This window comes from Chroicocephalus ridibundus, chromosome 23, assembly GCF_963924245.1.
Source record: "Chroicocephalus ridibundus chromosome 23, bChrRid1.1, whole genome shotgun sequence".
NCBI classification, from domain to species: domain Eukaryota; kingdom Metazoa; phylum Chordata; class Aves; order Charadriiformes; family Laridae; genus Chroicocephalus; species Chroicocephalus ridibundus.
In genome coordinates this window covers 3,774,382-3,801,436 of record NC_086306.1, presented here as the reverse complement: position 1 = coordinate 3,801,436, position 27,055 = coordinate 3,774,382, and the positions used below count along the sequence as shown (strand labels likewise).

Here is a 27,055-nt window from a genome sequence, read left to right as displayed (position 1 = left end):
AAAATTTTAAGGATAAGTAAATTCCTTCCAAGTATATTCACGTGTGTGAGGTCAGCCTGAAACAAGGTGTTAAAGCTCCATGTCTAGCTCATCAGATGTTTGACTCTCAAGCCTAATGATGTCTGTTAATTAAAGCATTTCCATCCACATAATGCTGTTATTCTGGATTATTTGCGTTCAAAATGCTAAGCAGTCACTTGGAACTTTGTAGAACTGAGACTGAATGTCAGCATCAACCAATTCAGGAGTAGTAATTTTTGTTCGTAACAATCAGTTAATGTGCATGTTTCACAGTGTTGAACCATGACTTACTTTTCTTGAAGAAGCAGTCTGACATATGAATCTTAATTATGCTATTCTCAATTTTTCAGACACAAATTCCTGGGAAGTTACTAGAACGTTTTTGCTCAAACATCAAAAAGCCTTTGTTCCTATTAAGAATTAATTCCTTGGGCAGTTCCTTGTTTTTTAAATAAAGCCACTGTTTTTTTGGTTATATCTTGGCACCAGATAGCATACCAGGCTTCTCCAAATGGGGCTGTCCGACATAAATGCCGTTTCTTAATACAGGGTTTTTGCAGCGTAAAAGCACATACTTCTGTTTCCGTACAATAGTTTTTGACTCTTCAGTTGAAAGATGTAATGAGATGGAGTCTGGTTATTGCAACAGCGCTGAATGTGATCCTTTGTTCAGAGGAAGCAAGGCACAGCCCTCTCCTATCAGATAGTGGCGAGGGCAGACCTCGGAGAAGTGGGACGTGGTATTTGGAAGCGGGTATCGTGTCTTTGTCATGGGTGGAGGGGTGGTTATTTTGAGCCAAGTGAGAGATAACGGATCTTGCAGTGGCTGTGTTTTTCAGGCCAATAATCCGCATTTCAAATGCATTTAAGCAAATTATTGAGGAAAGAATTCCATTTCATTCTGCTCGAATCTCACACAGAATAGCATGTGACAGTTTCTGCCTCGTTCACTTTCGTTTCAGACATTTCAGATGAGCTTTGCTTTTAGAACACAGTCTTGAAAATGAGTTACAGACTTGTGATTAAAATGGGTCTAGGAATTAATATTTGGTTTCCACCTTTGGATATGCTGCAGATGAACAGTATGACATTCAGGTTGTTTGTCCTCAGTTTCTCTGCTTGCAGAAGAGAACAGTTGCTCCCTTTCTAACACGCGACGGTGGTACTGCGTGAAAGACACTGCGCTAGTGCAGGAGATCACTTGTCCAGATGTTTACTAGGTCTTTAAGGTGTGGCCAGATCCGTATGTGGCATCCGAGCTGACTGCACCATCGCTTTACTTCCAAAATGATGTTGTTGGTAGGCACTGAAGACATAAGCCTGCCACGGCTTTCACAGCAACGTGTGCCAGAACTCCCACTGGTTTTACTAAAAGCTACATCGGGCTCAATGAGTTGCTGACAGACCTCTTGCAAATCAAGGCTTCTCCCAGGACTCTTGAACAAAGTGAAGCTTTGTGGGTTTTCGAAGTGTGTTTTGGGGTTTTATACATTATAATTGCGCTGCTTCTCATTTTCTGCCCCATCCATGACACTGAGGCTTCTTACTGTTTAAGTGCCACTGTCTGGTGTTTCACAGGTCGGGAGTGTATGCTGTGATTAATCTTCTGTCTTCATACAACCGGAGGGAGTGACATAACTGAACCTGCTCTTCCCATCGTAATACTGCCGTGTGCCAGCTCACATCAAACTCTGTGCCTTCTCAGAAGCTTCCAGCTCACCGTTAGCTGTTACTCAGAGCCCTGGCTACCCCGGAAAGCCCAGGCTCTCTCGGGTTTCCTTTGCCATTCCTGGAATCTTTGCTTCTGGTGCTGACTGTTGCGTGATGCTTCAGACCAGAGCAGTGCATCCCCCGAGATCCAGCGTGTATGCCCAGTTGCGCAATGTCTCTGAGTTCCTTGACGATCCATTTTGAGGACTCACCTTCTGCCCTGAAGCATGAAAATTGCTTCTCCTTATCTTCACCTACATTACTCTGGCTGCTGTCATCGTGTTATCTGTTGTCCTTTTCAAACCAGCCCCAATGTTGACTCCTCTGACCTTCCCTCCCAATGAATTCCACAGGCTGGATGCATCATTGAAAAAGCCAGCATTTCTTAAGCTTACTTTCTGCTAATCAAACTGGGGAACTGCCTTCACGTTTAATTCATGTAAATTAAACAATAAGATACCTTGCCTGTAGTTATACTCAAAGAATATGATCATTAAAACAGAGTCAGTACCTCTTTCCTATGGATCATGCTTTCCATCTCATCCTCTTTGTTTAGATTATATTTGCGAGACTTCAGTGCTGCTTTTCATTCAGGATGATAAAAGGAACAAAATCACCGTTCCAAAGTGAATTTCAAGGGCAAAATCTCACCTGAAGTTTAACTTGAAGGGGAAAGACTTAGCTTCAGATATTCCTGCAGATCTGGGGACAAAACTCTGTATTTTTTTAAATTTCTTTTCTTCCTTTCTAGCTGCAAGGATGAAGGATTTTTATTTTTTCATGCCCTGACCATGTTTGTTATGTGCAGCTTCCTTTAAGTTTGAAAGAGGTCAGATTAAATACACAGGATGCGAAAGAGGTTAAGCAGTTGAAATAACTGCAGATGGACTGTTTCGGACAGGACTGACTTTAAACAGCAGGAAGCATCAGTTGCAGCAGCAAAGCTCCCAGGGAAAATATGCCAGCAATTTGTCTTTTATAACCTTGCGCATAACCATTGGGTGGGAGATTTTATACACAGTGGCCCTCTGTTCTTGCTTAAGTCAATCTAGCAAAGCAAGATGCTACAAATCTCCCCTTTTTTTGATGTGCAGTGGCAGGAGCGTGTTCCTTCAGCTTCTAAATGCTACGCATCAGGATCTGAAACCTTGCCGGTAGAGTAGGGAAAGAGAAGGGAAGGGAACTGGGATGTTTAGTTCTCTGTCTTGCGGCTGTTGTGATCTTTGGTGGGGGGAACTGCAGCGTTTAGTTCTCCCTCCTCTTGTGGCTGTTGTGCTCTTTGGTTTTGAATTAACTGTCTGTGTTCTCAAAAGAAAGGCTTGTCTGATGCCCGCCCACCTTTCTGTTAGGCACTTGGTGCTGCTCAGACTGCTTTTGTCTGATGCTGAAGCAGCATTTTATGGAAAAATACAGACTGATATTTATATAATGTCTGTCCCAAAGAAACCCAAGGCATCTAGAAATTGTACGTCGGAATCCCTAGACGTATAAGCACACATGCCTTTTCTAAACAGCGGCCGTTTCTCCTGCAGAGCACAGCCATGAAACAGGAATCCCAAACAGCATTTTAAGACAGAAAGAAAGGCAGCCCAGCTGTAACCATGGGAGGAAACTTCAGTAGACAGAATGACATCGGCCAAGTTAGAAATTGGCTAAGACCCTGTGCTTTAAGTCTAAGTCTGTTGACAGCGCTATAGGATTATTAATGTCTGCAGACTGCTTGCTGCCTGGGCTTCACCTGAGGAATGACACCTCCTGTGTCCCCGTAGCACGTTACGGGCCAACAGTTCAGCAGGGACTCCAAAGGAAGCCCGGGTTGTTTTATCCTTCCACACCGCTTCCCGCTGCGCCTTGGGGAGGTTTGGAGATGTCCCATCCAAGTAATGGATTGCGACATCCCTGCTTAACGCTAACGATCTGGCAGGTTTACTGCCGCAGGAGGCATGGCCGCGGGGAGCTGACTTTCCTTTGGGTTGGGTGCTGCGCTTTTCTGCTGACCTCTGCAAACCCTTGCAGAATTATTTTCTTTAACTGGCAGAACAGTTTCTTTTTAACTGAATCAAATACAATATTAAGCAGTTCTTCTGTTATGATCTCGGCATCTGTCAATACAGGGAGGTTCTTGATGGATTACTCTGACGTACTCGTGTATGTTCACATTTGTCTTTGCCCATAAACACAATACAAATTTTTCTGCTAAAATGTTGATGGGATTTTTACTTTTAGGCCTATTCAGGGGCCTTTAAGGCGTCTAAACTGAGTATCCAGACCATCAGTCAGTTTTTAATATCTTGGCTTACAACACCGTTGTGGGAAGGGAGAGAAAACTGGATGTCGAACCAGCCAGTGCCTTAGGAGCAAAAGTCCAGTGACATTGGTGTAACCCTCTGGAAAACGTCAGATATTCCATACGTCCTGTGTGTGTGTCTCTGCAGGCACTGAAGTTACGGTAGGCATGAATTCGGGCCACCGTGAACAAACGGTGCCCCTGCAGCATCGGAAAATAAGTATCTGTTTGTGATCAGGGTCTATTTCAGATACTGCAGGGAATTCACATTCCCTGCCTACTTCTGTTGGATTATTTATAGTTACAATATTTTAAAGAAAGCTAGTATATGTGAAATAATTTCCGGTGTGGTAAGCCACAGTCATTTGCTTATTCTGGATGCTTGCCAGGATGCAATATACCTCATCTTGACGGAAATGATAGGCATTTGATGCGAATTTCCTGATATAGGAGCTCAATTCTTTTTATTTAGTTAATTTTCAGAGAGAGTTCTTCAAATACAAACCCTCTGAAAAATTTTCCCAAAGCCCCCCTGAAAATGTTTGCATGATTTATTTCCCTTCTCTGTAAAAATAAACATTGGGCTTACTTCACGAATACATTTTCTCGGGGAACAGATATGGAGACTTAAATGTGACACTTATGTGTGTGAGAAGACTACGTTGCTGCATTCAAGATGCAATCTGCACTTAAACCAGTGTTTTAAATAAATACATAAGATAATATCATTTTGGTATGGGAGTGGTTCTGATTTAGCCGATCAATTCATTGAGCCAAAGCATTTTCCTGACTGCATTATGTCTTTGTGCTCACATTGGTTTGAAAACAAATTCAGATTAAACATTCTTGGCTTGACAAGCCTTCGGCAGCTCAAAGGAGCTCTTCTGCTTTGCCTGGTGAAATTGGGCATCTCAAGAAAGTTCCAGAGAAAAGGCAGTTTAGAAGCCTGGTCTTCTGGGCTTAATCCTATTCCCACTGGAAATCCGATAAGCATTCTGATTAGCTTTGCCTTTGGTAGGGATTAAATTTGCAGAGAATCTCAAGTTTTCATGCTAAGATAGCTCTTGTCTGGAAAGAGCCTTTAGTAGCAAATAGTTCAAGGCATTTAATATAGAATAGTGGCATTTTTTTCTTATGACACCGAATTTATGTATTTTTTCCGGTGCTTGTGAGTGCTACATTGCAGTTAGTCCTGTGAAACACTAATAAAAAATGACAATTACCTAATTGATCCATAACCCCTGCCTGGGGTAAGAGTGACCTTTGCTGGGCAGGTTGTCAGTAAAGTGGGAAGATGCAGCTTCTTAACAGAGCGTCCCAGATCTGCGTTCTTAAAAGTGAAAGACAAACTTCGTTGGCTGTTAAGAATAATGTTTTTTATCCTTGCAGGAACCAATGATAGAATCTGGAAATACATAAGCTACATACTTTTCCGGTGTATTATATGCACAGGATAGCTTAGTAACTTTATAGTGCTTTTTCAAAATCATGTTCTGCCTTTGACAGGTGCCACGATACCAGATTTCAAAATCTGAAAACCTCACAGCTTTCGTGATTGTGTTTTTCATCTTTGTCTCTTGCCTCTTCCCTTTTTCAGCAATATACAATTACGATGCTGTCCAAGATGTGGAGCTCTCCTTGCAAGTTGGCGATACTGTCCACATTTTGGAGATGTATGAAGGTAGGTTGCAGATCACTTCCCAGTACTTTGCAGTTTTTAGAAGTAAATACAACAAATCAAAATACATATTTTTTTAAATAATGCAAATTTCAGGTCTAGAATTTCATCCTCTGGTATGTCCAAAAGCAGAAAGCTTGCTCAGTCGTGTTTGCTGTGTGCACTTTACTCTTAAATCTGTATTAAAAACGCATAAAATACAGAAGCGGCAATCATATCTATACCGTTTCTGGCAGAGGTTTGTCATGGTAAGTTTTAGTAGTATCTGGAGGCAGCACTGCAAGAGAAAGAAACACTTCTGGCTGTTTATTCCTGTTTTCACACCACACCTATTTACCTTGGCTCCTCCTTGTGCCAGGCCAAGCGGTTGTGTAGTCATGTGACGAACTGATCCAGCTGGAAAATAATAATAATTTTTTAAAAAGTAGCTTTTAACCTGCATTAGTTCTTTGATCTGAGACAACAGAGGCAGTGGATGAAAGAAAAGGAGAGGGCAGGCCTAATTGTTTCAAAAGTAATGTTGCTTTAAGCCTTAATATCGCAAATTGGCATTATGTGTTTTAAAAAGCCTTCAGTTACAGAGCTTCCATGCCCTTTTTAGGCTGTTTCTCCCAGTAGTTTACTGGGAAGTTTTTCATAATACATACTTTAATGTAAAACATCTTGCAGAAAGGAAAACAAAATTCCAATTTTAAACAATATGAAAATTACACTTGTCTGTTTCATATCTACTTATTAAACTAGACTGTTTAATGAAGATTTCAATATTAAGAATGGAACACGGCCATTTAATTCTTTTAAAGAATGTAGTAGTCACTGCTTCATTTGGGAGGCTCTCCAAAATCTAAATTCTCTTTCCAAAGTATAAATCCACTTTCACAAGCAGCGTCAGCTTGAAAAAGACTCAGTGTACAAGAACTCTGTAGCGTCTGTGCTGGGAAGGGCGAGCTGCTTGTTCAGCGGTTTGTTCTTAGCCAGTTGGTGTCTTTCCACTTCCCTTTGCCCTTGACATTGGACACAGCCAGCCAGTTCCTACACGTCCCAGCAGATTGTGTTGCTGATGTGTGCTTTTACACTGATGTGCGTGGTAGTGGTGAGTGTGTTTGGCAGGGGGAGAGAGAGGGAGGGAGAAATGGGGAAAAAACCCCTCTGTAATAGTGCTGCTTTGCGAACTGGTTTTGCAAAAAGACACAAGGAAGAGAGAGTGAGGATGAGAACTGCCCTCATGAAGAGGATGCATCTTGTACTCCCAAAACTGTTGGTTATTTCTTTCTCTTTGTTTAAAGCAGCATCATTGTGTAGTCCTCCTGCTTGGTCTGTAATCAGCTGTTGAACAGAGACAGTCAAGAATAGGAAATGAATACCCAAATGGCATCCCTTTCTTACCTGTACGTCCCACTTTGGAACTTCAGCCTGAGAGGATTGATTGTAAATTGTTTGGGAAAGTGAATGTGTTTTGATTGTTTTCATAGCCTGAGCCATCAGCATGGCATCCTTGTTTGTGACTAGAGGCACCGAGGAATTCCTGCAGCACAACGAAATACTTCTCCTGGAAAGAGCAGCCAAAAATTCAGGCCAGACATTTGTGGATCTAAAGGAAAAGATGCAGATTGTCTCTGAGGTGGTAACTCTGCTGCAGGTCTGGTCTGTCTTCCCATGAATTCATCTTAGAAACTCCAAATTCTGATATTCTTTCTGCTTGGGAGAAAATTCTCATGTCTTATTGTATCTATTTTTCTTTCGGGACGTCAGCTTTCAGCTTTGTTTCCAGACATCTGTGGGTTGTGTTTTTGAGAATCAGTGTTCTCACAAGAAGCCTTTTCTGTTTCTTCTCATGCTAATGATGTATACTTACAAATACAACTCCAGTCTGATAAAAGTGGTTTTTTTGTTCCACTAATCGCTGTTCTTATCTGGATACCCAAGTCTCAATTTAGAAAAAGGTTCTATTTAACCAGGGTGTTGGCTTTGCAAGAAGAAAGGCTCAGAGATGCCCTGTGAAGTCTTTCTTTCAGTCGGTGTGAGTTATCCCTGCAGCTCCTGGCTGAGGGCGTTCTGTGGGCTATCGGTAACATTCTTTAGGGAATTAAGGATTGGTTTGGTTTTTTTTTTGCAGGATTGGCCGGAGGTTCTTGTAAGGGTATTAGCCACTTGAAAGATCTTGCTCCTTGCTGTTGTTCCCTACCTCAGGATGCACAGGAGCATCTTCTGTGAGTTACCAGAAGGTTCTCAGGGCTGTGGCATCACAGTTCGCTTCCCACTCTGTGCGTGATCTAGAACATGCCTCCTCTTTCCTTCTGGTCGAAGTCGGCAGGTTTTCTTTCCCCAGCCGTGTTCAGTGAAGGCTCTCTGTGTCTCAAGCAGCCTTCACTTGAAAGCTCTTTGTATTCTGCATCTGGGGCTGCGGCTGGCTCCGCTCTGTCTGTAAGAACTGAAGTGCACGGTTTGTTCCTTGACGGCGAGGCAGCAGGGGTGAAGCTTGGGCTGGGGTTTGGTGTTAACAATAAATGTTATCTGACTCTCAACTGGCTGAATAGCTCTGAGGCATAACATTGATACAGCTAAGCCACGGGGGGAGGTGTGTGAGAAGCAAAGAGCAATAAAGTGAATTAAAGTGCAAGCCAGAAGGTATGGGTGCAGTTTGGTGCAGGCCTCTGTGCTATGAAGACTCCTCGTGTGAAGTGGCTTTGCCACAGACTGGAGTTTCTCACAAGGTGTCTGCCTGCAGTCAGGTGCTGCTGACGCACAAGTCTCTCACAAGGAGAGGAAGCACCTCTAAATTGCAAAATCCCCGATCATCTATGCTAGCACACGCTATCAGGAGTTAGAGGCCTGTTGCAAAGGCTGGAAGTCCTTGGAAAGTTGGCCAGATTTGGGGTGAGACTCCGGCATCACACTCCTGTTAGTAAACCTTTCTCTTCCCATGCTCTAAACAGATGCTTTGCCTAATGTTTTGTAAGTCCCAGTTACAACAACACAGTTAGGCTGGGATTGTGAGTGCACAAAAGAAGATAAGGGAGTGATAACGTGGTAGATGTGTGTTCGCAGTGCCGGACCGCACTTGCCTATGTCAAGGATCGTCAAAGGGCGATCATCCCTGTAAGTGGGAACTTCAGCTTGGGCAAAGTATGTGACATGTAAGTGAAGGTCATCAGAGCTGAAACCACAGGCTGAGCAGTTTGAACTAAAGGTTTCAAATGTTTCTGGTACAAGCTGTGATGTGCTGATGTCTAATGCAGCTTGAATCCGTACAGGGACAATCTGAGAGCTGTTTGCTGTAGGGTTGAATAACTCCATAGTCCAGATGGTGCAGCACTTCCTTCAGTCCAGGAAAATGAAGATTTGTGGCACGCTGCATCCTTGTCACGTTGCCATGACGTGCAGTTGTAAGTGGGGTTTGTGCTGCAGGTAGGGACTAAATTTGCACGTTCAGTGTTTTGCTTTGAGACTGATTTTAAATAACTTTTGAAATGTCTTAGTTGGGCTTCAGGCATGCTTTGAAATGCCATGGTGTATTTGTTATACATAAAGATGTGGAGGATACCAGTTTCCTTAGACTTACCTTCCCTTTAAAATAAACACACGTATACCCTCTGCAAAGCATGAGTTTGTTAGTTCAGGTGTCTTGGTCATGATAGACTCCTAAAAACTGCAAAGCAAGGTATTTTTTTCGTCCTTTCTCTGGTTGACTGCCTGGTTGCAGAAAGGCATGAAGACTTGGTATAAAATTACTTTTTCCAGTTGATAATAAGATAAGCAGTGCGTGCTTATCCTGTTGTTTACCAAATACTGTCAAGACTGGGCATATGCTGCAGAATCCAAACAAAGAAGGAAACTTGCCGTGTCCGATGGTTTGAAGGCTGCTTCAGCGCAGGATTTACTTACTCTCTGGGAGGCTGTCCTTGAGGAGTGAGCTGGGGAGGATACATTTCTGTTTAGGGGCATCTCTTCTAATCTGCAGCATATATTATTCTTTCCTGCAAGCTGTGGGAAATAGCCAAATTGTGGATATAAGGAATGTGTGCCCACGTACTGTGATTCCAATCAGTTTCTTCTCCTGGTGAAAATACGTTTACATTGAATTTGTTCCTGGTTTCAGTATTTATCTTGTCTCTGACCACTGTAGGTAAATGAAGCAATCCCTTCTTTTATTTTGGTGCAGTGCAGCAGTGTGGGTTGTGGTACCGAGAGCCGGTACGCGACAGTGGAAGAGGAACAGAGACCTTGTGGTTAAGCATGTGGTCTGGCATTGCATCACTGCATATAACTTTTAGTTGTCTAAACTATAGTAATTTGAGTAATTTTTTCTTGGATTTTTCTGATCTTTTATGTAGTGCATAAAATCCATTTAATGAAAGGTAAAACTGAGGACCTGTGTTCCATAACAGAACACACCCCAAACCTTTACGATATCTCTTTGTGAGACTCAGTCCGCTATCCTTACGTTCTTGACCGGACTTCGGTTTGAAAGTGTGTTGTAGTAGCTGAAATTTGCCATGTCGTCTTCAACTGAAAAGCCTTTCTCCATTTAGCACATCTCTGCTTGGAGAAAATACTCAAGAGACACACTTATAGTCTATCGTTCCTCTGAAGCTTTAAGCAGATTTTTTCTTTTCTTTAAAGAAGAAATCAAGTAATCAATTGACCTCTGCCGAAAGCTTTAGTTCCTTTTAAAATGATGAATAAGATTATTGAAAATTGGAGCAGAATTCTGAAAAAGTTGCATGAGATGCTTGCTGAAATAGTTTTGCATAATAATATAGAACATGCTTTTATGCAATGATTGCAAAATATTTTACAGGAATATGGTTAATGCCAAGAAGCCATTTTAAATATGAGGAAGCTGTGGTGTAGAAAGGTTGAGAGACTGCGTCAACTGGAATTGAAACCACTGGGAAAATACTTCCATGAGCTTTGTATCACACCCTAAAGAATTTGTACTTGACCATTCAATTAATTACAACTTGGGTAAAAATAGAACCTAAATCTTCTCATCCCTAATCCAGTACCTTATCCATTGGTCCATGATCGATGTATAATCCTATCTTCATCCTGTGGAAGGAATGGAATTTCTTCTTTCCTCTTAATTTACTACTGGAATATCGGGGATTATGTGGTCAAGTTGATTCATGTTCTCATTGCTCGAGAAAGGGGACAAAACTGTGCTTAAAAATAAAAAAAAAAAACGAAAAAAAACCAAAACCAAACCCAAAACAAAGCAACCACAACCACACACACACACACACACACACACATCCCTACCCCTGACAAAACAAAAACCCCATCCTAAGCTCTAATTTATAGTTGAGGGGGTTTCAGACCTATGGTTCTTCATGGACCATCATCTATTGGAGGGGAAAAAAGAGGAAAAACAAACAAACAAACAAACAAACAAACACCAAAGCCCGCCCTCCCATCCTCTCTTCTTTGCATGATTATTCCTCTAAATCCCTTTGCCTTCCTGACGCTGCTCCCTCTGCCACTCGGCTGAAAGTAATCATCTTGGATCAGCGATGTCTGTCTTGATAGCTCTGGACATCATTTGCGCACTGTAGACCGTAATCTACACCCTTCAGGTTTGCGAAGAGGTAGAGTCAGAGTTTGCGCTTTCAGTGCCAGTAGAACCTTAGGAAAAGAGTCAAAAGCTGGAGCTCTAGGTTAATTAAGGTGGTTAATTGAGAGCTGGGATTGCAGAGTGTCTCGGCATTTGGAGTGATGTTTTTAGTGGTAAGAGTCAGTGAGAAAGCGTGAGTCCTATCCCAGAACAATACAAGGGACGTTATCGGTGCACATCAGCATTTCAAACGGAGCAGATTCTTCATCTGAAATGTTTAGTTTGTTATTTCCACTCCTGTAACTTCAGGAGGACCAAAGGTGATGGAAACTGTTGGTTATGGCAGGGAGGAGGCACGCAGTGAAAGAGCGCTTGATCTCACACAGCCGAGACCGATGATGAAGGTGGGAGTGTGAGAGAAAACCCCGTTCGGAGGCGGTGGAAGAAGACTGGGGGTGACTTGCCCACAGCCGTGCTTCTCTCCTGGCTGCTCATTGAGCCAGGCTCGCTTCAGGACATGAGAAGTACAGCAGGTTTTTTTTCATACCCTTGCATTTCAGTGACCTTGAAATCAAAATACTCGTCAAACCCAGGTGCTGAAGAGAGAACAAATGTACATCTGACAGTGACACATGCTTCTGAGTCTTGGGGATCACAGTTATTACTTTGGATCTTATACTTTACTAGATCTTGTCAAGATAATATAGAGAAACAATACCTGTACCAGGCCAGGCAGTTCAGAGTTGGGTTTGGTTTTTTTACCTTATCTAATAAAACATTTTCTTTGAGCCTTCCTTAGAAGGAAAGCTTTAGACTGAGTCACAGAAGAAAATAAAGAACCTACACAAGGTGGAATTCAACCGCAATCTATAAGATGATTTGAATGAAAATGCACTTCATAGAAAAGAAAATTGTGAAGGAATGGTTTGGAATTGGACTTGGGACACTTGATTTCTCTCTGCCGGATAGATGCTGTATGGCCTCAGGCTGGTAGTTGTGCGTGCGTGGCTGTGTGTCTGCCTCGTCGGACAGGTGCTCGTAGCAGTACTTCTGTGCTGTGTATATAACTTGTAAGGTTTATGGGGCAAGGATTGTGACTTTCAAAATGTATAGCACGGGGTGGCCTGCTTTTCCATTGGGGCCTCCCCGTACAACCCTAATGGGAGTGCGGAGTGGAGTGCGGGTGTCAGCTCGTGGTGGGAAGAGACACCTTCTGCCCTGCTCCTCGGAACCGAGCCACCCGCAAACAGCAGAGGTGGCTTCACGACAGCAGATCTCAAATGAGCAAGATCAGTAGATTTATGTTGTAGAAACGTGGTGAGAATGACGACGTGTATTTAATTGCTGTAGAGAGGGGAAAAAAAATAATTTTTATTTCCCTTTGACAGGCTGGTACCGAGGATACACACTCCGAAATAAGTCTAAGAAGGTATGACCTCACTTTTTGCAGTAACTAATTTTTATTTCACACCTTGTCAGACCCCATCTGGTGCCATAATCTGCTGTGCTTCTGCTGCATTTCTTGTCTTAATATTGTGCAGGGCTCCTGATCCCTGCGTCCTTTTCCTTAGCGATAGAAATAAATGCCCTTGAGCTAAACGTTTCAGAACCATTAAGTGGCTACTCCTCCATTGTAAGCATGTGTAATGTCATTTGAACTAGTAAAATTGACTCGTGCATATCTGCATATGCTAGCTTATTGCTTTATTATTATGGTCTTGGGCCTGTACATGTCCAGCATTAGTTATATGTAATGGTAAGATCAGAGTTTTGATTTGGCTTGGAAAATACTCCAAAAATTATGCATGTGTGGATGTCAGCCAAACTTGAGGTTTGTGAAACCAATCTGAAAACTGCATGGAAATCTGGTTTCCCATAGGAATCCTGGCACCTCTAATGTGGTAACATCCTTCGTAGTCTCCACTTTCAGGCGTAAAGGGGAATGAAAAGAAAATAGAAAAGGATTGAAGCACTCCTAGAAGGTTTCTGTTAAATAAAGGAAACTTGGGACTGATGAATTCCTACAAATGTTGTGAAGTGTGTGAGGTTTTTTGGAGAACCCAGGGCAACTTGGCAAATGTCATTACAGTGAAACAAAGAATTGACTTCTCTGAGGTGCTAAGATCAAATATAGTGCTCAGGCATGCAGCCTGACGCTCCTTACGCTCCTTTTTCCTGTGATACTGGGACTGGTGGACCTGACACGTTTCTGTCATAGGTAAACAGTAAACATCAGTCACAGTTACTGTTCTGCTGATCGTGCTCTTACCCGTTTCCCCTGCTTTGTTGAATGCATTTTTGTCATGTCATATCCTACTGTGTGATTTATTTTATTTCTGAATTTATTTTCAGGGCATTTTCCCAGAAACATATATCCATTTAAAAGAGGCGATCGTGAAGGACCGGGGGTAGGTTGGCACTTCTTGGGATGGTAGCAAAACCAATGGGATGCTGTTTCATTTAAAAACAAGCAAGTAAAAAATCAACTGAAGTAGTGGTGGTTGTGATGAATGCTGCTGGTCTGTGCGTGCAGCAGGACGCGCCACCTGTGCGAGACTTCTAGAGCTGCAGAACTGCTTTTTTTCAGAGCATTGCACACACCAAAACAGTTGCAGGCATAGGTGCAGGAGAATACTATTTGCAAAAATAAGAAAGCTCTGCTAGACAAGTTAGTAGCGAGGCAGGTCAATCAAGTTACATTTAGCTCCTCTGGGGACTCCTGCAAGTCATAACACACTCCCGCTCGCAGCCAAGTAGCCAGCAGGAGTGTGGATTCCTTCCTGCCTTGGAAAACATTTAAGGAAATGACTCCTCATTTGATTCTTAGAGCTGATTCTGTGATCGTTGTAGTGAGAGGAAAACAGCAGTTGCAAAGGAAGACACTTTAGAAAGTACTTTTTTACTTTTTTTTTTTTTTTTTGAAGAGCTGTAGCCAAGTTACCGTTGGAAGCGGTGACTCTTCCAAATGTAATTCCTGTCTATTTAGCATGTTTCTGGAACAGATCCATTGAGAAGAACAAGACTGAAAGAAACTTGAAACGCGTTTGCATTAAAAACGGATGATGAATGTGCATGTATGTGTTGGAGAACCAATTGAACAACTTAAGAATCTTGGCATCGTGTGTGAGTGAATTGTGTGATTATCAAGCCCTCTGAAATTTCCATTTACATATTTATCAAAAAAGGATGTTTACTACTAAGTTTTAATACCTTTTTTCTGTTTTCTCCTTTTTTCTCTAGACAACATGAAACAGTGATTCCAAGTGAATTGCCCCTCGGACAAGAACTCACTTCTACCCTGAGGGAGTGGGCAGTTATCTGGCACAAGTTATATGTGGTGAGTTTTTTTCAGTGGTTGGTATTTTATTAAATGACCTGAGATGAGACGCGACTGGGCTTTTTGCAGGGCTCTTTAAGACTTTGAATAGAAGGTTTTGCAGAATTGTTTAACGAACCATATTGTAAAGTTGGTCTTAAGAGAGGTTAAGAATGTTCTGTTCTCGACTGAATGGGGTGCGTGATCACAGACAGAACTGCGGTTTAGTCCAGGCTACAGTGTTCGCTGTTCTTGAATAATCGTGTGATGACACAGCAGTGATGAAGCATTGACTGGCACAAGTCACGCTCAGCATCGTGTCAGCTGGTTGGGGCTGCGTGTGAGTCACAGTTCACTAGTCAAGTAAGTGTTCCTGCTTTGCCTGTCGTGATCTGTCCTGTATGAGGGCAAAATATCTCAGCTGTGTCAGAAAGTTGTGCGAGAAACCATGATGGTGTTTTAACAGAACCTTTAACAAGTGTGAACCCTGGATTTTTTAGAAGTTTTGTAGGTACTTAATAGAACAGTTGATCCTCACGCCAGCTCTACAGGCAAGATAGACAAAGGATGGGAAGGGAATTAGGGCCGTGTGTTATGGGGAAGATTTGACTTCTTAGAAGTCCCATATTTAGTTCTCAGTAGGGCAGGGGAGAGCGCTCTCATCTACTGAATCTGTTTAGTAGCTTGGCCATGTGATAGCCACCTCGGAAAAGTCAGAAGCCAAGGTAATGCATGGATTTGGTGGGTTTGCTGAGGTAGGCGCATTCTTGCTCAAAGAAACACAACTGGAGTTCACAATGAATTGCCTTCTTTCAAAGGTGATTATTAAGGCACATTAAAAAGAGTCAAACTTGATTTTTTTTTTTTGTTAGTACCAAGTTCAGCCTGCATACTGTGTGCTCTGAGACTTTAATTAAGATGAGAGAATGGTTTGAAATTAGCTCTAGCCATTCAGTTTATCCAGAGCAAGTTCTCCTATTGGAAATTTCACCAGGCCACAAGTACGTTTTGTTTGTGCACCACGAAACCACAAGAATTTGTTCCACCCTCTTAATTTAATGAGAGGCTGTATGTGACGTTATTACTGTGTGAAAAGAGAGTTTTGTTCCTGGCTCTTTTTTTTTTTTTTCTGAATAACTTCAGGATCTTAGCCTCAGAATCTATTTTTCTTAAGAGCAGAAATCTTTCATGTTCCTGTGCTTAACCAACATAAGTCTTAAAATAGTCTTGGAAAATGTTGTGGTTTGAAATGGATTTGAGTTTATTTTATTTTCCCCTGTAGTATGTATAAAAAGAAAAAAAAAAAGGCACTAAAGGAGGAAGGAGGTATTTGAGGAGAAAAAGGAAATACAGGAGATTTTTTTTCTTTGGCAGCATTTCATTTCACTTCTTTAATTTCTGTGTTTTTCAGCAAGCATTGCACCAGTGGGTATATCTCCACTGCAAAAGAAATATAAAAATGGGTGAGAGTTTTTAACTTCATTCAGTTAATAAGAGTTAGCTAATGTAAACAGCTGTAGAGATAACAGCTCTAGCTAACTCGAGTTCGGGTCTGCGCTGCATTTCCCTGAAAGCTAACCCAAGTTGCCTTCTCTTTGCCATTATTTTAACGCAAGTTGAGAACACACTTTTTTCTTTGTTTACTAAATATGCCTCTAATATCTTCCCTATAGGAACTGAAAGACTCATCTAGCTTCCGTCAGCCCCTTCACGTTCCCCAGATCAAAAGGAAGATGGCTATTTATAACTCCCTTTAGATTTGTGTTCTCAGGGGGCAAATCATGAGTAGTTTATATAATTCGTGTTCTTCGCAGAGACCAGAATGGGGAAATAATGGAACCGAGTCTCTCTTTCTGCTGTGTGGCAGCAGTTGGGGTTCACGGTTAAACATTAACAGCTTCGGCACAGAGAACTGACGCTCGTCAGCTGCTGCCTGCACGTACCAGCAATACACCATTGGCCAGTTCCCACTAGCTGTTGGATGAGATGTAGTCAAAAGCCTCTTGACGCTCATTTTGGAGCTGCATAACCATAAACTTTGCCCCAGTAGATTAAAGTTTAATATCCTTGGATTTGTGGCACTTCCCTCTGAAAATGAGCGGCACTCGACACTCGGTGTGAGTCAGGACCATCCTAGTGACTGGCTCGCCGTGCAGTGGTACAGAGAGGGTGGGGCCTGGCTTCCCTTTTGGATGGTATAAATTGTGTAGCTCGTGCTTTTAAAGGCTTAATTACTTATCTAAGCACATACTGCTACAAATAGGGTAGGTTACCACATAGGTATTCACTTTTTAATTACAGCGTCAGCCTTGGAACCTGAAACTATAGGAAAGAGGTGTATAGGTGTGTGACTAATTTTATTAGGGTGGAACCAGTAAGTAGCATGAGAAGTATTTTCATTAATTAAAGATGATAACAGTAGAAATAGCAGGAGGAAGCTCTTCACGAAGCAGCTTTTGATGTCCTGTTCAGTCAGTGCTTTGTAATTACAGATGCTGCATTCATTGCAAAAGATGAAAATGCAGTAACTGCAGCAGACTCGAGCAAGTAGATTGGGACAATAGTCTGGTGTCCAGACGTGATACTTTTATTGCAGTTTTGGACGACCTCTGGCAGGATGGGTTCTGAGCAGCCACTGCTGGGGTGGTGCTTAAAAGCATGGGATGAGTCAGGACAGCGTTGTATTAAGTTCTGTACGAACGTAAACAAAAATGAGTGCTCTGAAGAGCAGATAATCTTCAGCTTTATTTGCTGATAGACGCCAGCCAGAGAAGTTGTTGTGTTTCCACAGAGCTACTCTGATTTCCATGAAACTCTTGTCTAGAGATCACACGTGGACATGGCAACCCATGCGTGAGTTACCAGCGGGTAGAATAGGAACCTTGAAGTATAATATGCGTACTGGCAGGGAAGCAGCGTATCACAGATATCACTGCATTTTGTTGCTATTCCTTTTTTTAATATAAAGGATTTTGAGTGTATGATGGGACAAGATAAGAGCATAGGCAGCCGTGAAAATGGACTCATTTCACTTAGTGTTCTGGCTTTAAAACATAATTGCTAACACCGTAAGCAGTGGTGAGGGCAGAGATTCCAATTCACCATGTTGTTCATGTTGTTCATGTTGTAAATGTTGTATTCTGGTGACAAGAGACCTTTTCTATACGTAGCAAAGAGGCTGAAGAGTTCTTTAGGCTGGTGAAAACTATAGGAGAAACAGACATGAGAAAAAGCCTGTGTTGGCTTCAGCGTTGATCATCTGTCATTATTTATGTTTTGGTGTCGCCTTTAGACTTTGAAAAGCAAATAAAGTTTGGGGTTTTTTTTTTTGCCTCAGAGTCTTACAATCTAAATAGGCGAAACAAATGAGAATCATGGATTAAAAAAAAATGACTTGCCCAGTGTCCCATTCTGAGAGTGACAGAGGGAAGGAGAAAGGGCCTTTGTGTATTAGGTCGGCATTCCTGTCTCAATCTGCCAGAACACAACTGCAGTCACTTCACATCATCTCTCTGTCCTGTATATGTATAAAAAGCACCCATCACAGCAGTTTAAGTGCTGGAAAACACCAGGAGTCTATTTTTTTGTCTGTGACGTTTTTCTGAAATAATGTCTTGAGGAAATGGTGAAGACCCCAGATCTTGAGACGCTTAAACCTTGGCAGTGTAGAATTTGTTCCGTGGGTCTAATCTTGTAGTGTCATATGGTGCCAGTTTCTCAGATATTTTTAGTTAAATACAATTTACATGGTAGATTCAGTTGAGTACATTTCAGAAAGCTTAGTGAGCTCATTGTTTTCAGGCTATCACTGGCTTAAAAATGTCCCTTTTTTCCTGTAGGATAACAAGACAACGCAGTTTCGGCATGTTCAACAAATGACTTACAGCCTGATAGAGTGGCGGTCACAGATACTGTCCGGGACGCTTCCCAAAGATGAGCTGGCTGAGCTAAAGAAGAAAGTCACTGCTAAGATTGACTATGGCAACAGGTAAACTCCAAACTGTGTCTTGAAGGTAGGGGACAATCCCAAATCCCAGTAAAGGCTCTAGATGACGATTAATAGAAAATGGTGTAAATGACGGTGCAAGGGGAACACTGAATTAGGCTTTACATTTTTCCTTGGAAAGGGGATAATTACAGCTTTCAGTCCCCATCAGAATGTGGCTAGCCTGGCAGGTGGGCATGTAGCAGTTGGTTCTTCATATGCCAGCAATCTCTTTGACTTGGCAGGAAACCTTACCTGTCTTAATTCTGCAGAAATGCTGGCACATGATCGTTTTTCCCATGGAGCACAACTTGTGCCTGGCTAGCTGGAGCCAGGACTTGGATGCTGGTTATGAACTAAACTGCTTTATCAGCAACTGCGTGATACAACTCTATAGGCCACCAAAAGTCCACCTTTCATTGGTTGGTACAGAACAGGGATTGTCTCCAGAACTCGTTTATCTGCCTGTCAGACTTGATTCAGGTCAAATGAGTCAATTAAGAAGAAAGCTTATGGCGAAGAACAATAATTAGCCATAATCCATAAGCCTGATAGATATACGTACCTTTAAAAAACCACAAACTTTAAGCAAGAACAAAGAAGATGTCATTTTAGAATTACATTACTTGACTAATTATTTTTCTCTTTAATGGGAAAATGAGGAGTGAGAGATAAGTATTTCAGGACAGGAAAACCAGCAATGTGGTTGTTACATGGAATGGAGTTAGTGTGCATTGGGTGCATAGTGCCGTCCACAGTTTGATCTGTGGTTTGTGCTCTTTCAGTCACCTTCTTAAATATTGTGTTGCTGCTTTTATCCTCGTGACTTGCATGCTGCTCAGGATCCTAGGTTTGGACCTGGTTGTACGAGATGACAATGGGAACATCTTGGACCCAGATGAAACCAGCACAATCTCTCTCTTCAAGTCCCATGAAACTGCATCCAAAAGGATTGATGAAAGAATCCAGGAAGAGAAGGTACGTCTCTTGTCACCGTCTTTTTTGTCTTCAAGTAACTAGTACCCACTGTATTTGTACGTGCCTCTTAAGGATATTGTGCTGCTTTGGCAGCAGAACTAAATTCTTCTGTGTTTGTTTTTAATGGGAGTACTCTCTTCCTTTGCAGTCCCTGCAACAGAATTTGGACCTCCGAGGGCAGCCAATATTCAACACAACACATACATACAGCCTGTATGTAAACTTCAAGAATTTTGTCTGCAATATTGGGGAAGATGCAGAGCTGTTAATGAGCCTCTATGATCCTGATCTCTCCAAATTCATCAGGTAGGGTTTTTTTGTTGGTGCATAAGCAATTTAGTCGTCACGGTGGTCATTCTAAAGAAGCCAGCAGAAGCTAGAAAGGAAGATCCAGCAGATAAGTTTTTCAGTTCTATTGGTTGCTGCCCCAGAGGTGATTCGGAAGGGGGTTATTTAATTTCAGATGAGATAGGAAGTCAAGGTTCTGAGCCCATGCACTCCTCTTCTTAGAGCTGGCATTTCTGTAATACATTAGTCAAAATCACATATTGTCTTTTTATGCTCTTAAATTCCCCTACTGTTGTCACTAGACTTGATGCATTTGATTAATTGCGTGCTGTCAAATCATGTATATGCATGATGTTTGCTGTCAAGTCAGTGCATGCTCACACCTAGGAGTTGGGGATCTTGTACTGGTAGGAGAAGAGATGAAGAACTTTATCAAGGAAGCCTGTATGTGTCAGGCACCCTCTGTCTCCATCGCTGACCTTATCAGGTGTGGATACGCAGTCAGAGTTCCGCAGGGACAGACTGAGGGCACCCATCACATTGTGCCTGCCTTCTGCCATCACTGAAATGAGTCACTTCAGAATCACTTCGCGATAGAAGATTTTGGCAGAATTTTTCAAATATTCTGAAAGATCAAAACGCTTTTGAGCTTTTGCCCAGGTGATGGGAATGTCAAGTGTTGATTTATTTATTTTCCCCCCTTCCTTTATTTGCAGCGAAAATTACCTGGTTCGTTGGGGCAGTAATGGGATGCCTAAAGAAATTGAGAAACTAAATAATCTTCAAGCAGTCTTTACTGTAAGTTATTGTATTTATGTCCTGGAAATTCTTCCCTGTGCTGCAGACATTTGAGTTTTGGGTTCTTTCCCTCTCCCCTTCCCTCTCCTCATGCAGCAGGGAGGGGTCACGTATGGCCCTTGGGGGTGTTTTCATGGACACTTAAGGTGTTGTAGGCAGCCTCAGAGGAATGCTGCTGAAAAGTAATCTTCTTGTCTGTCAGTCCAAAGCAGTAGTAAAGGGGGATTATTTAGCAATAGTACTGTCGGTGGATGTTGTTTACCCAGACGTTTCTGAAAATCTTATTAGACACTTCTCTGTGGAGCCTAACTGTACCGAAAGTCTAGGCTTGAGATCATAGTTGTTTGACTTTGTTCGTTGCTTTGATGATCCTTTTCTGTGTTAGTTATTTGTAACAAGATATTAATGGAAGAATTGCACATGAGTGGTATAACTTCTGACAAGCGGCAAAGGTGGCACAAAACTAATTGCCTGGTCATCAGGATTTACTACTTTGGCAATTAACATCATTTACTCTCCTTTCAGTACTGTTGCTGGGCTGTGTTATCAAAGCGTAGTGGGATGTTTATAAAAGCTGTGTGGAAATTGGTAGTGTTTTTTAGTTTTGGGTTTGTGTTTTTTTTCCACTAGGGCTCAAAGGGAACAGGTTTTACTCTTTTAAAAAAAATAATTTCCTTTTATATGTGTGTACAGTCTAACACAAAAGTCTTACTCTCTCTGTTGTCGTCTCTTCCTTTCATAAAGCAGATTGATATAACTTTATTTTAAATCATTGCTAGGATTTAAGCAGTTCTGACTTGATCAGACCGAAAATCAGCTTGGTGTGTCAGATCGTGAGGGTGGGGCATATGGAGCTGAAAGATGGGAAGAAACATACCTGTGGACTCCGGAGGCCCTTTGGTGTGGCAGGTATGGCACCTTCAATCCATGGAGGAAACAGCACGGCCCCGTGGCTGGGACAGGGGGCTAGGAATTGGGAAATACATGCTGTATTTCCATTCCAGCCATCTCTGGCTTCCAAACGGAGATGCTGATGCTGAGCTGCACATAGTACCCCTTTGAGACCTTTTAATGGAAGTTGTATGTTATTGTTCACTTTTTGTTTTGTCACCCCCTGAAAAGATGACGCACTACCATCAGTGCAGTAGACTTTTTCAGATCTTTATCAAAGAGGGATTTGCTCCTCGTGACTAATGGGATAAAGCTGGAGTATTTAAAGGAGCCTTGGTGAACACATCCAATTCCTGTTCAATTCCTGTGATCTCTTGTGAAGAGACTTCCTTGAAATTTGCGGTGGAAAACAATTTCAAGACAATCAGCATTTGAAATCTGAGTGTAATTTCTTTGCCTTGATATGCCCGAGTCCCAGCTGTTTTTTATCAGAGAGTATATTCACATTCACTCCCATAGGCTGACTTGAGCATCAATGAAACGCCACTGTTTAAAAAGTGAAGTTGAGAGTGGTGCTCTCTGTGGCTGTCATGAGGGGCACTGGCCCCAGATAAGCGACTGTTGTTTCCATTCTGGCAGGGGAAAGCTCTCTTTGTATTTTTTAGCAACTTGGTAAAACTATGTGATGAACTTGTGCTGTTGCAGTGATGGACATAACTGACATCATACATGGAAAGGTGGACGATGAGGAAAAGCAGCATTTTATTCCATTTCAGCAGTAAGTACTGGACTTCAGAGTTCATCGCATATCTGGCTTATTTAAAGTAGTTGTCCTTTGGAGAAGGACAAATTTGTATGGGAGCCTGGCAGCGTACCAAGGTCTCTACAAATAGATTAGTTTATGGCAGTAGTCAGCTCTTTGAAGGAAAAGATTTTTCCGTCCTCTGAAGCCTTTGTTCCCCTTGATTTACATGTCTGTATGATAGGCTAAATTGCCTGGGGAGTTTTGGCAATGCAGGTGAAATTGCTTGGTGCCCATATCATCTGAGGTAAGAAAGAGGAGCACAGTGCAAAATAGTGTTGTGGGGTCCGGGGGATGTGACCTTCAAAACTATTAGGGGCTTGAGAGGCAAGATTTTTAGAAACACCTGAGCATAGAGAACACAGCTCCTTGTCACTGTTGTGCGGTACCCTCTGCGGTACCCTCTGCGATTTCTCCTTCTTCCTGGGAAAGAAATGGAAGCCCCAATGTGTTTTGCATTTCTGTGTTGCTAGTTAGACTTGTGTGTTCTGCCTGCTCTCTGATTGCTTTTTCAGCACATTACAGTTACTGAAATGAAGCTTGTTTGGGTAGACTCAGCCATGTTGTTACAGTCCTAAATATAGCAATCCATTTGGTGTAGCCATATGTTATTACAAGGTATTTTCAGGGGAAGTTGTGTGGCGTTTGGGGTTGTTTTTTTTTTTTTTTTCACCTACCCTTTCAGGGCCTGAAAGGCTGGAAAGAAGGTCTTTTTCTTTGCAGAGTAATGTTAGTCTGCTACTTTATATGTTCTTTTTTTGTTATTTTTCTTCTGTTCTAATGGGGCTGAGTCTAGGTCCAAATCTGGACATCTCTACAAGGATGGGGAGCCTGTGGAGACATCTCTCTGTATGTGCTTTGGTTCATTATTGATGGGGTAAATTCAGGACTGAAGTCGGGTTCAAGATCCAAAGCTCAGTAGATGTATTTGTGACCAGGGATAAGTTCATCATTTGTGTGATCTCACAGCAGTCGTTAGTTATGTTAACTTACCAGTACGCTCTTAGGGGCAGCTCTGAGGCACGCCTGAAGACAGGGTTCAGCTCATCTGACAGGAGTGCAAAGCCCTGGGTGCTGAGCTGTTCCTGCGTGGTGGCCCAGAGCTGGGCGTGTTCTCATGGGTCTGGAGGGAGGCCTGTGGATGGGGAACAAGAGCAAAACAGAGCTGGGTTTGTTTATGGTTGTCCTGAAGGCTGATATTTCAGTATGTTACAAACATAGTCATGGAGTCTTTAGGTCAGTGTTACTTACAGAATCACAGGATGCGTTGGGTTGGAAGGGACCTCTAAAGGCCAGCTAGTCCAACCCCCCTGCAGTCAGCAGGGACATCCACAACTAGATCAGGTCGGTCAGAGCCTCATCCAGCCTGGCCTTGAATGTCTCCAGGGATGGGGCCTCCACCCCCTCTCTGGGCAACCTGGGCCAGTGTCTCACCACCCTCAGTGGAAAGAACTTCTTCCCAATGGCTCATCTAAACCTGCCCTGCTCTAGTTTAAACCTTTGCCCCTCAGCCTATCGCTCCATGCCCTTGCAAACAGCCCCTCCCCAGCTTTCCTGGAGCCCCTTTAGGGACTGGAAGGGGCTCCAAGGTCTCCCCGGAGCCTTCTCTTCTCCAGGCTGAACCCCCCCCAGCTCTCTCAGCCTGTCCCCCCAGCAGAGGGGCTCCAGCCCTCGGATCATCTTTGTGGCCCTCCGCCGGACCCACTCCAACAGGTCCATGTCCTTATCCTAAAGCTGAGCTAGCACTGTGATGTACTTCCTAGTATGCGAGTTTAAATGTATTTCCATTGGGTTTGTGCAGGTGAAAACAAAAAAAATATTCCTGTGGAATCCTTTAAAAAAAAAAAAAATTTCTTTGGAAAACAGTCAGCTGTTGGCCAGCCTTCTTCATGCAGAGCACATATTTGATGTTTGTGTGCTTCCCGGTCTCTATTGTTGTTCTTCTCAGGATTGCCATGGAAACATACATCAGACAGCGACAGCTAATCATGTCCCCACTGATAACTTCCCATGTGATCGGAGAAAATGAGCCCCTCACTTCTGTCTTCAACAAAGTCATCGCTGCAAAGGAAGTGAATCATAAAGGGCAAGGTACAGCAGCTGGGCAAGAAGCTAATGTGAAAAACTGGTGCGGGGAAGGATTCCCCTTGCTTACAGAGGAAAATAAATGGCTTGTGAAAGGCTTACAGGAGTTTCCAACCTTCCCTGAGCCAAACGTATGGTCTTTGTAATGGTGTCACTCCAGCAGATTGGGAGCTAGAAAAAAAAAAAAGATAAAAACAGGAGCTGTTCTTACTTGTATGAAAAGAGCTTCCCTAGGTGGTGACTTGCTTGCTAGTCATGTAATATTTTTAAGATAAAACTGTTTATATGGACATAAAATACTTGTAAGTGAACATGGCTGGTTGCATACTCTAAATGGCTTTGGGTTTAAACTGCGTTATTCAGGATTCTTCTGCTCTTGCTTGTGTGTCTGGCCTTTACTCAAATACACTGGAGGATTCATCTCGGAAAGTTTGTGTCTTACTGCAGAGGACCTACTTGCCAACTAAGGTCTTATTCAGCATCAGGGAGGTAGAGAACTGGGCGAGTGAGAGCCAGCTTGGGATATTTAAGGCATTTTTGCATGGAGATCACATAAAGAAACAGTTTTCTGTTAAGCTTAGGCTTAAATTTCATGGTTTTGTACTTTTTTTTTTCAGTAAACAAGTGTTACCTTTCTTTTCTTAGGTCTTTGGGTCTCCCTGAAACTGCTTCCTGGCGATCTAGCACAGGTGCAAAAGGATTTTTCCCACCTTGTAGACAGATCAACTGCTGTGGCTCGCAAAATGGGATTCCCTGAGATAATCCTTCCTGGTAGGTCCCATATGCCTCCCCACTTCCGTGGGGTGAAAGAGCCAGTTGAAATTCTAGAATTTCTGGTATGAACAGGTTTATTTTAAAGCTATCTGAAAACTCGTTTTCATTTTTCTTGACGTTTCCAGCTGATCTTTTGTTTCTTGTTAAAGAGATAAAAACATAAGCTTCCTTTAAAAATGATAGTGTGTGTAGTTTTAGGAAGAAAATTTCTGTTTAGTCAAAGAGACATTTTTGTTCCATATAGGTTTGACCCTGCTCTATTTAATCCATTCAAAGTGGATTTAGCCCTATAGAGCTCATTACGTTAAAAAAAAAAAAGTTAAAGACAGAGGTTTATAAAAAGGAGAACTGTACATTTTAAAAGATTTTGTATAATTTGAGATGAAAATGAAATGGTGTGATGTTGGGTGTCATTGATTAGCTGGTATCAGTAAAGGCTAAGAGGAAGATAAGGATAACGTGGTGCCCAAGGGTGTTAAATGTTAACCTGTGAAACTGTCTGTATGAGGAAAACCGACTCATTAAGCACTATGAATTTTAGGTGATGTTCGAAATGATATCTACGTCACCCTGATACAAGGGGAGTTTGACAAAGGGAAGAAGAAGACTCCCAAGAATGTGGAAGTCACCATGTCTGTACACGATGAAGATGGCAATCTCCAAGAGGTACGATGGCCTTTGCAGGAGGTCACAAGGCTGCTGTGCTTGCTAGATGATAGCTTCGGTCTGTAGGATCTTATTTAGCAACTGTATGCAAGAACTGTGTGATAATGACCAAGAGATATTATGGGTGATCTCAGCGGCCAGATTTGAATAATCACTGTTTATTTTTCTTAAATTAATAAGAGGTGTGAGCAGATCTTTAAAGATTCTGTATAACATGGTTTTACAGGTGACATGCATTGAGTTCCCTTGACTGGGAGGCATAGACTTCGAGTAACTCTGACAGTTAGATGCTCTGAAAATTCCTGACTCAGAATACTTCTTGCTTTTATTCCAGACCTTACCTTTTCATTTTCCCCCATCCCCTTGTCTTTTTGTCCAAAGAAAGCTATCCATCCTGGTGCTGGTTATGAAGGTGTCTCCGAATATAAGTCTGTTGTTTATTATCAAGTCAAGCAACCGTGCTGGTATGAAACTGTAAAGGTAGGAGTGTGTAATTTATAGTCTCCCTTCCTTTGTGTAGAAAACAGAACTAATTTAAAATCAGTAGATGCATCAGTAACAGAATGTCCTGTAAATTGACCGGAGATAGAGAATGCTGGTGCTGCGTTTTTCATTGTGCTATCATCTGCAGGTGTCCATTGCAATAGAAGAAGTCAGTCGTTGCCATTTAAGATTCACTTTCCGTCATCGGTCATCACAGGAGTGTAAGTATCAGAAAAGAAGATCCGCAGGAGTACTGTGTTCTTCCTGCTCTCTTTGAGATGTTCCAAGTAGCCACCAAAGGCGTAGTGCTTGCATTTCTACTTATTTCCAGCGTTGGGGATTTTCTTGCAAGCAAAGAAAAAGAATTTAAACTTTTCACAGCCTTAAAAAAAAGTTTGGTGCTGGTTTTGTTCTACAACTGAAATTAGATAGGGAGCAACATGTTAGCCCCCTTGAAAGACAATTGTCAATGCTTATTGCTGCTTCGGCTTCTCAGTGTATAGTGTTGGTTTTAATTTATTTCAAGGCCTTCCCAAAATTCAGTGCAAAGCCTGGTGGGTTTCTAATGGTCTTCCTATAGGAGGATTTCTAATTAGGTTAATGAAAGGCTAATGAGAAAGTTAGAGCCAGAAGTTTCATCAAAAGACTTCAGAGCCCTGAAACAAGATCAATAATGTGAGACTAAGCCCCTTGAAAGGCTCTCAAAAAAAATTCTCTTCAGTTACCTGGGAGATGCAGG

General features: G+C 42.2%; 1 protein-coding gene across 2 annotated transcripts in view; it reads left to right on the top strand.

Annotated features, from left to right (window-relative positions):
• DOCK5 (dedicator of cytokinesis 5) overlaps positions 1-27,055 on the top strand; it is an 85,486-nt gene that overhangs the window by 11,745 nt on the left and 46,686 nt on the right. For both annotated transcript variants that reach the window (XR_010074000.1, XM_063358574.1), the window contains exons 2-16: positions 5,616-5,699; positions 12,639-12,679; positions 13,603-13,658; positions 14,491-14,587; positions 18,406-18,554; positions 19,394-19,529; positions 19,678-19,835; positions 20,534-20,615; positions 21,395-21,524; positions 22,212-22,284; positions 24,257-24,399; positions 25,039-25,164; positions 25,709-25,833; positions 26,215-26,313; positions 26,465-26,537. Coding sequence is in view for 1 of the 2 variants with exons in the window: in XM_063358574.1 (XP_063214644.1) it covers positions 5,616-5,699; positions 12,639-12,679; positions 13,603-13,658; positions 14,491-14,587; positions 18,406-18,554; positions 19,394-19,529; positions 19,678-19,835; positions 20,534-20,615; positions 21,395-21,524; positions 22,212-22,284; positions 24,257-24,399; positions 25,039-25,164; positions 25,709-25,833; positions 26,215-26,313; positions 26,465-26,537 (1,572 nt within the window). In the remaining variant the exon portion in view is untranslated. The remainder of the gene's footprint in view (positions 1-5,615; positions 5,700-12,638; positions 12,680-13,602; positions 13,659-14,490; positions 14,588-18,405; positions 18,555-19,393; positions 19,530-19,677; positions 19,836-20,533; positions 20,616-21,394; positions 21,525-22,211; positions 22,285-24,256; positions 24,400-25,038; positions 25,165-25,708; positions 25,834-26,214; positions 26,314-26,464; positions 26,538-27,055) is intronic.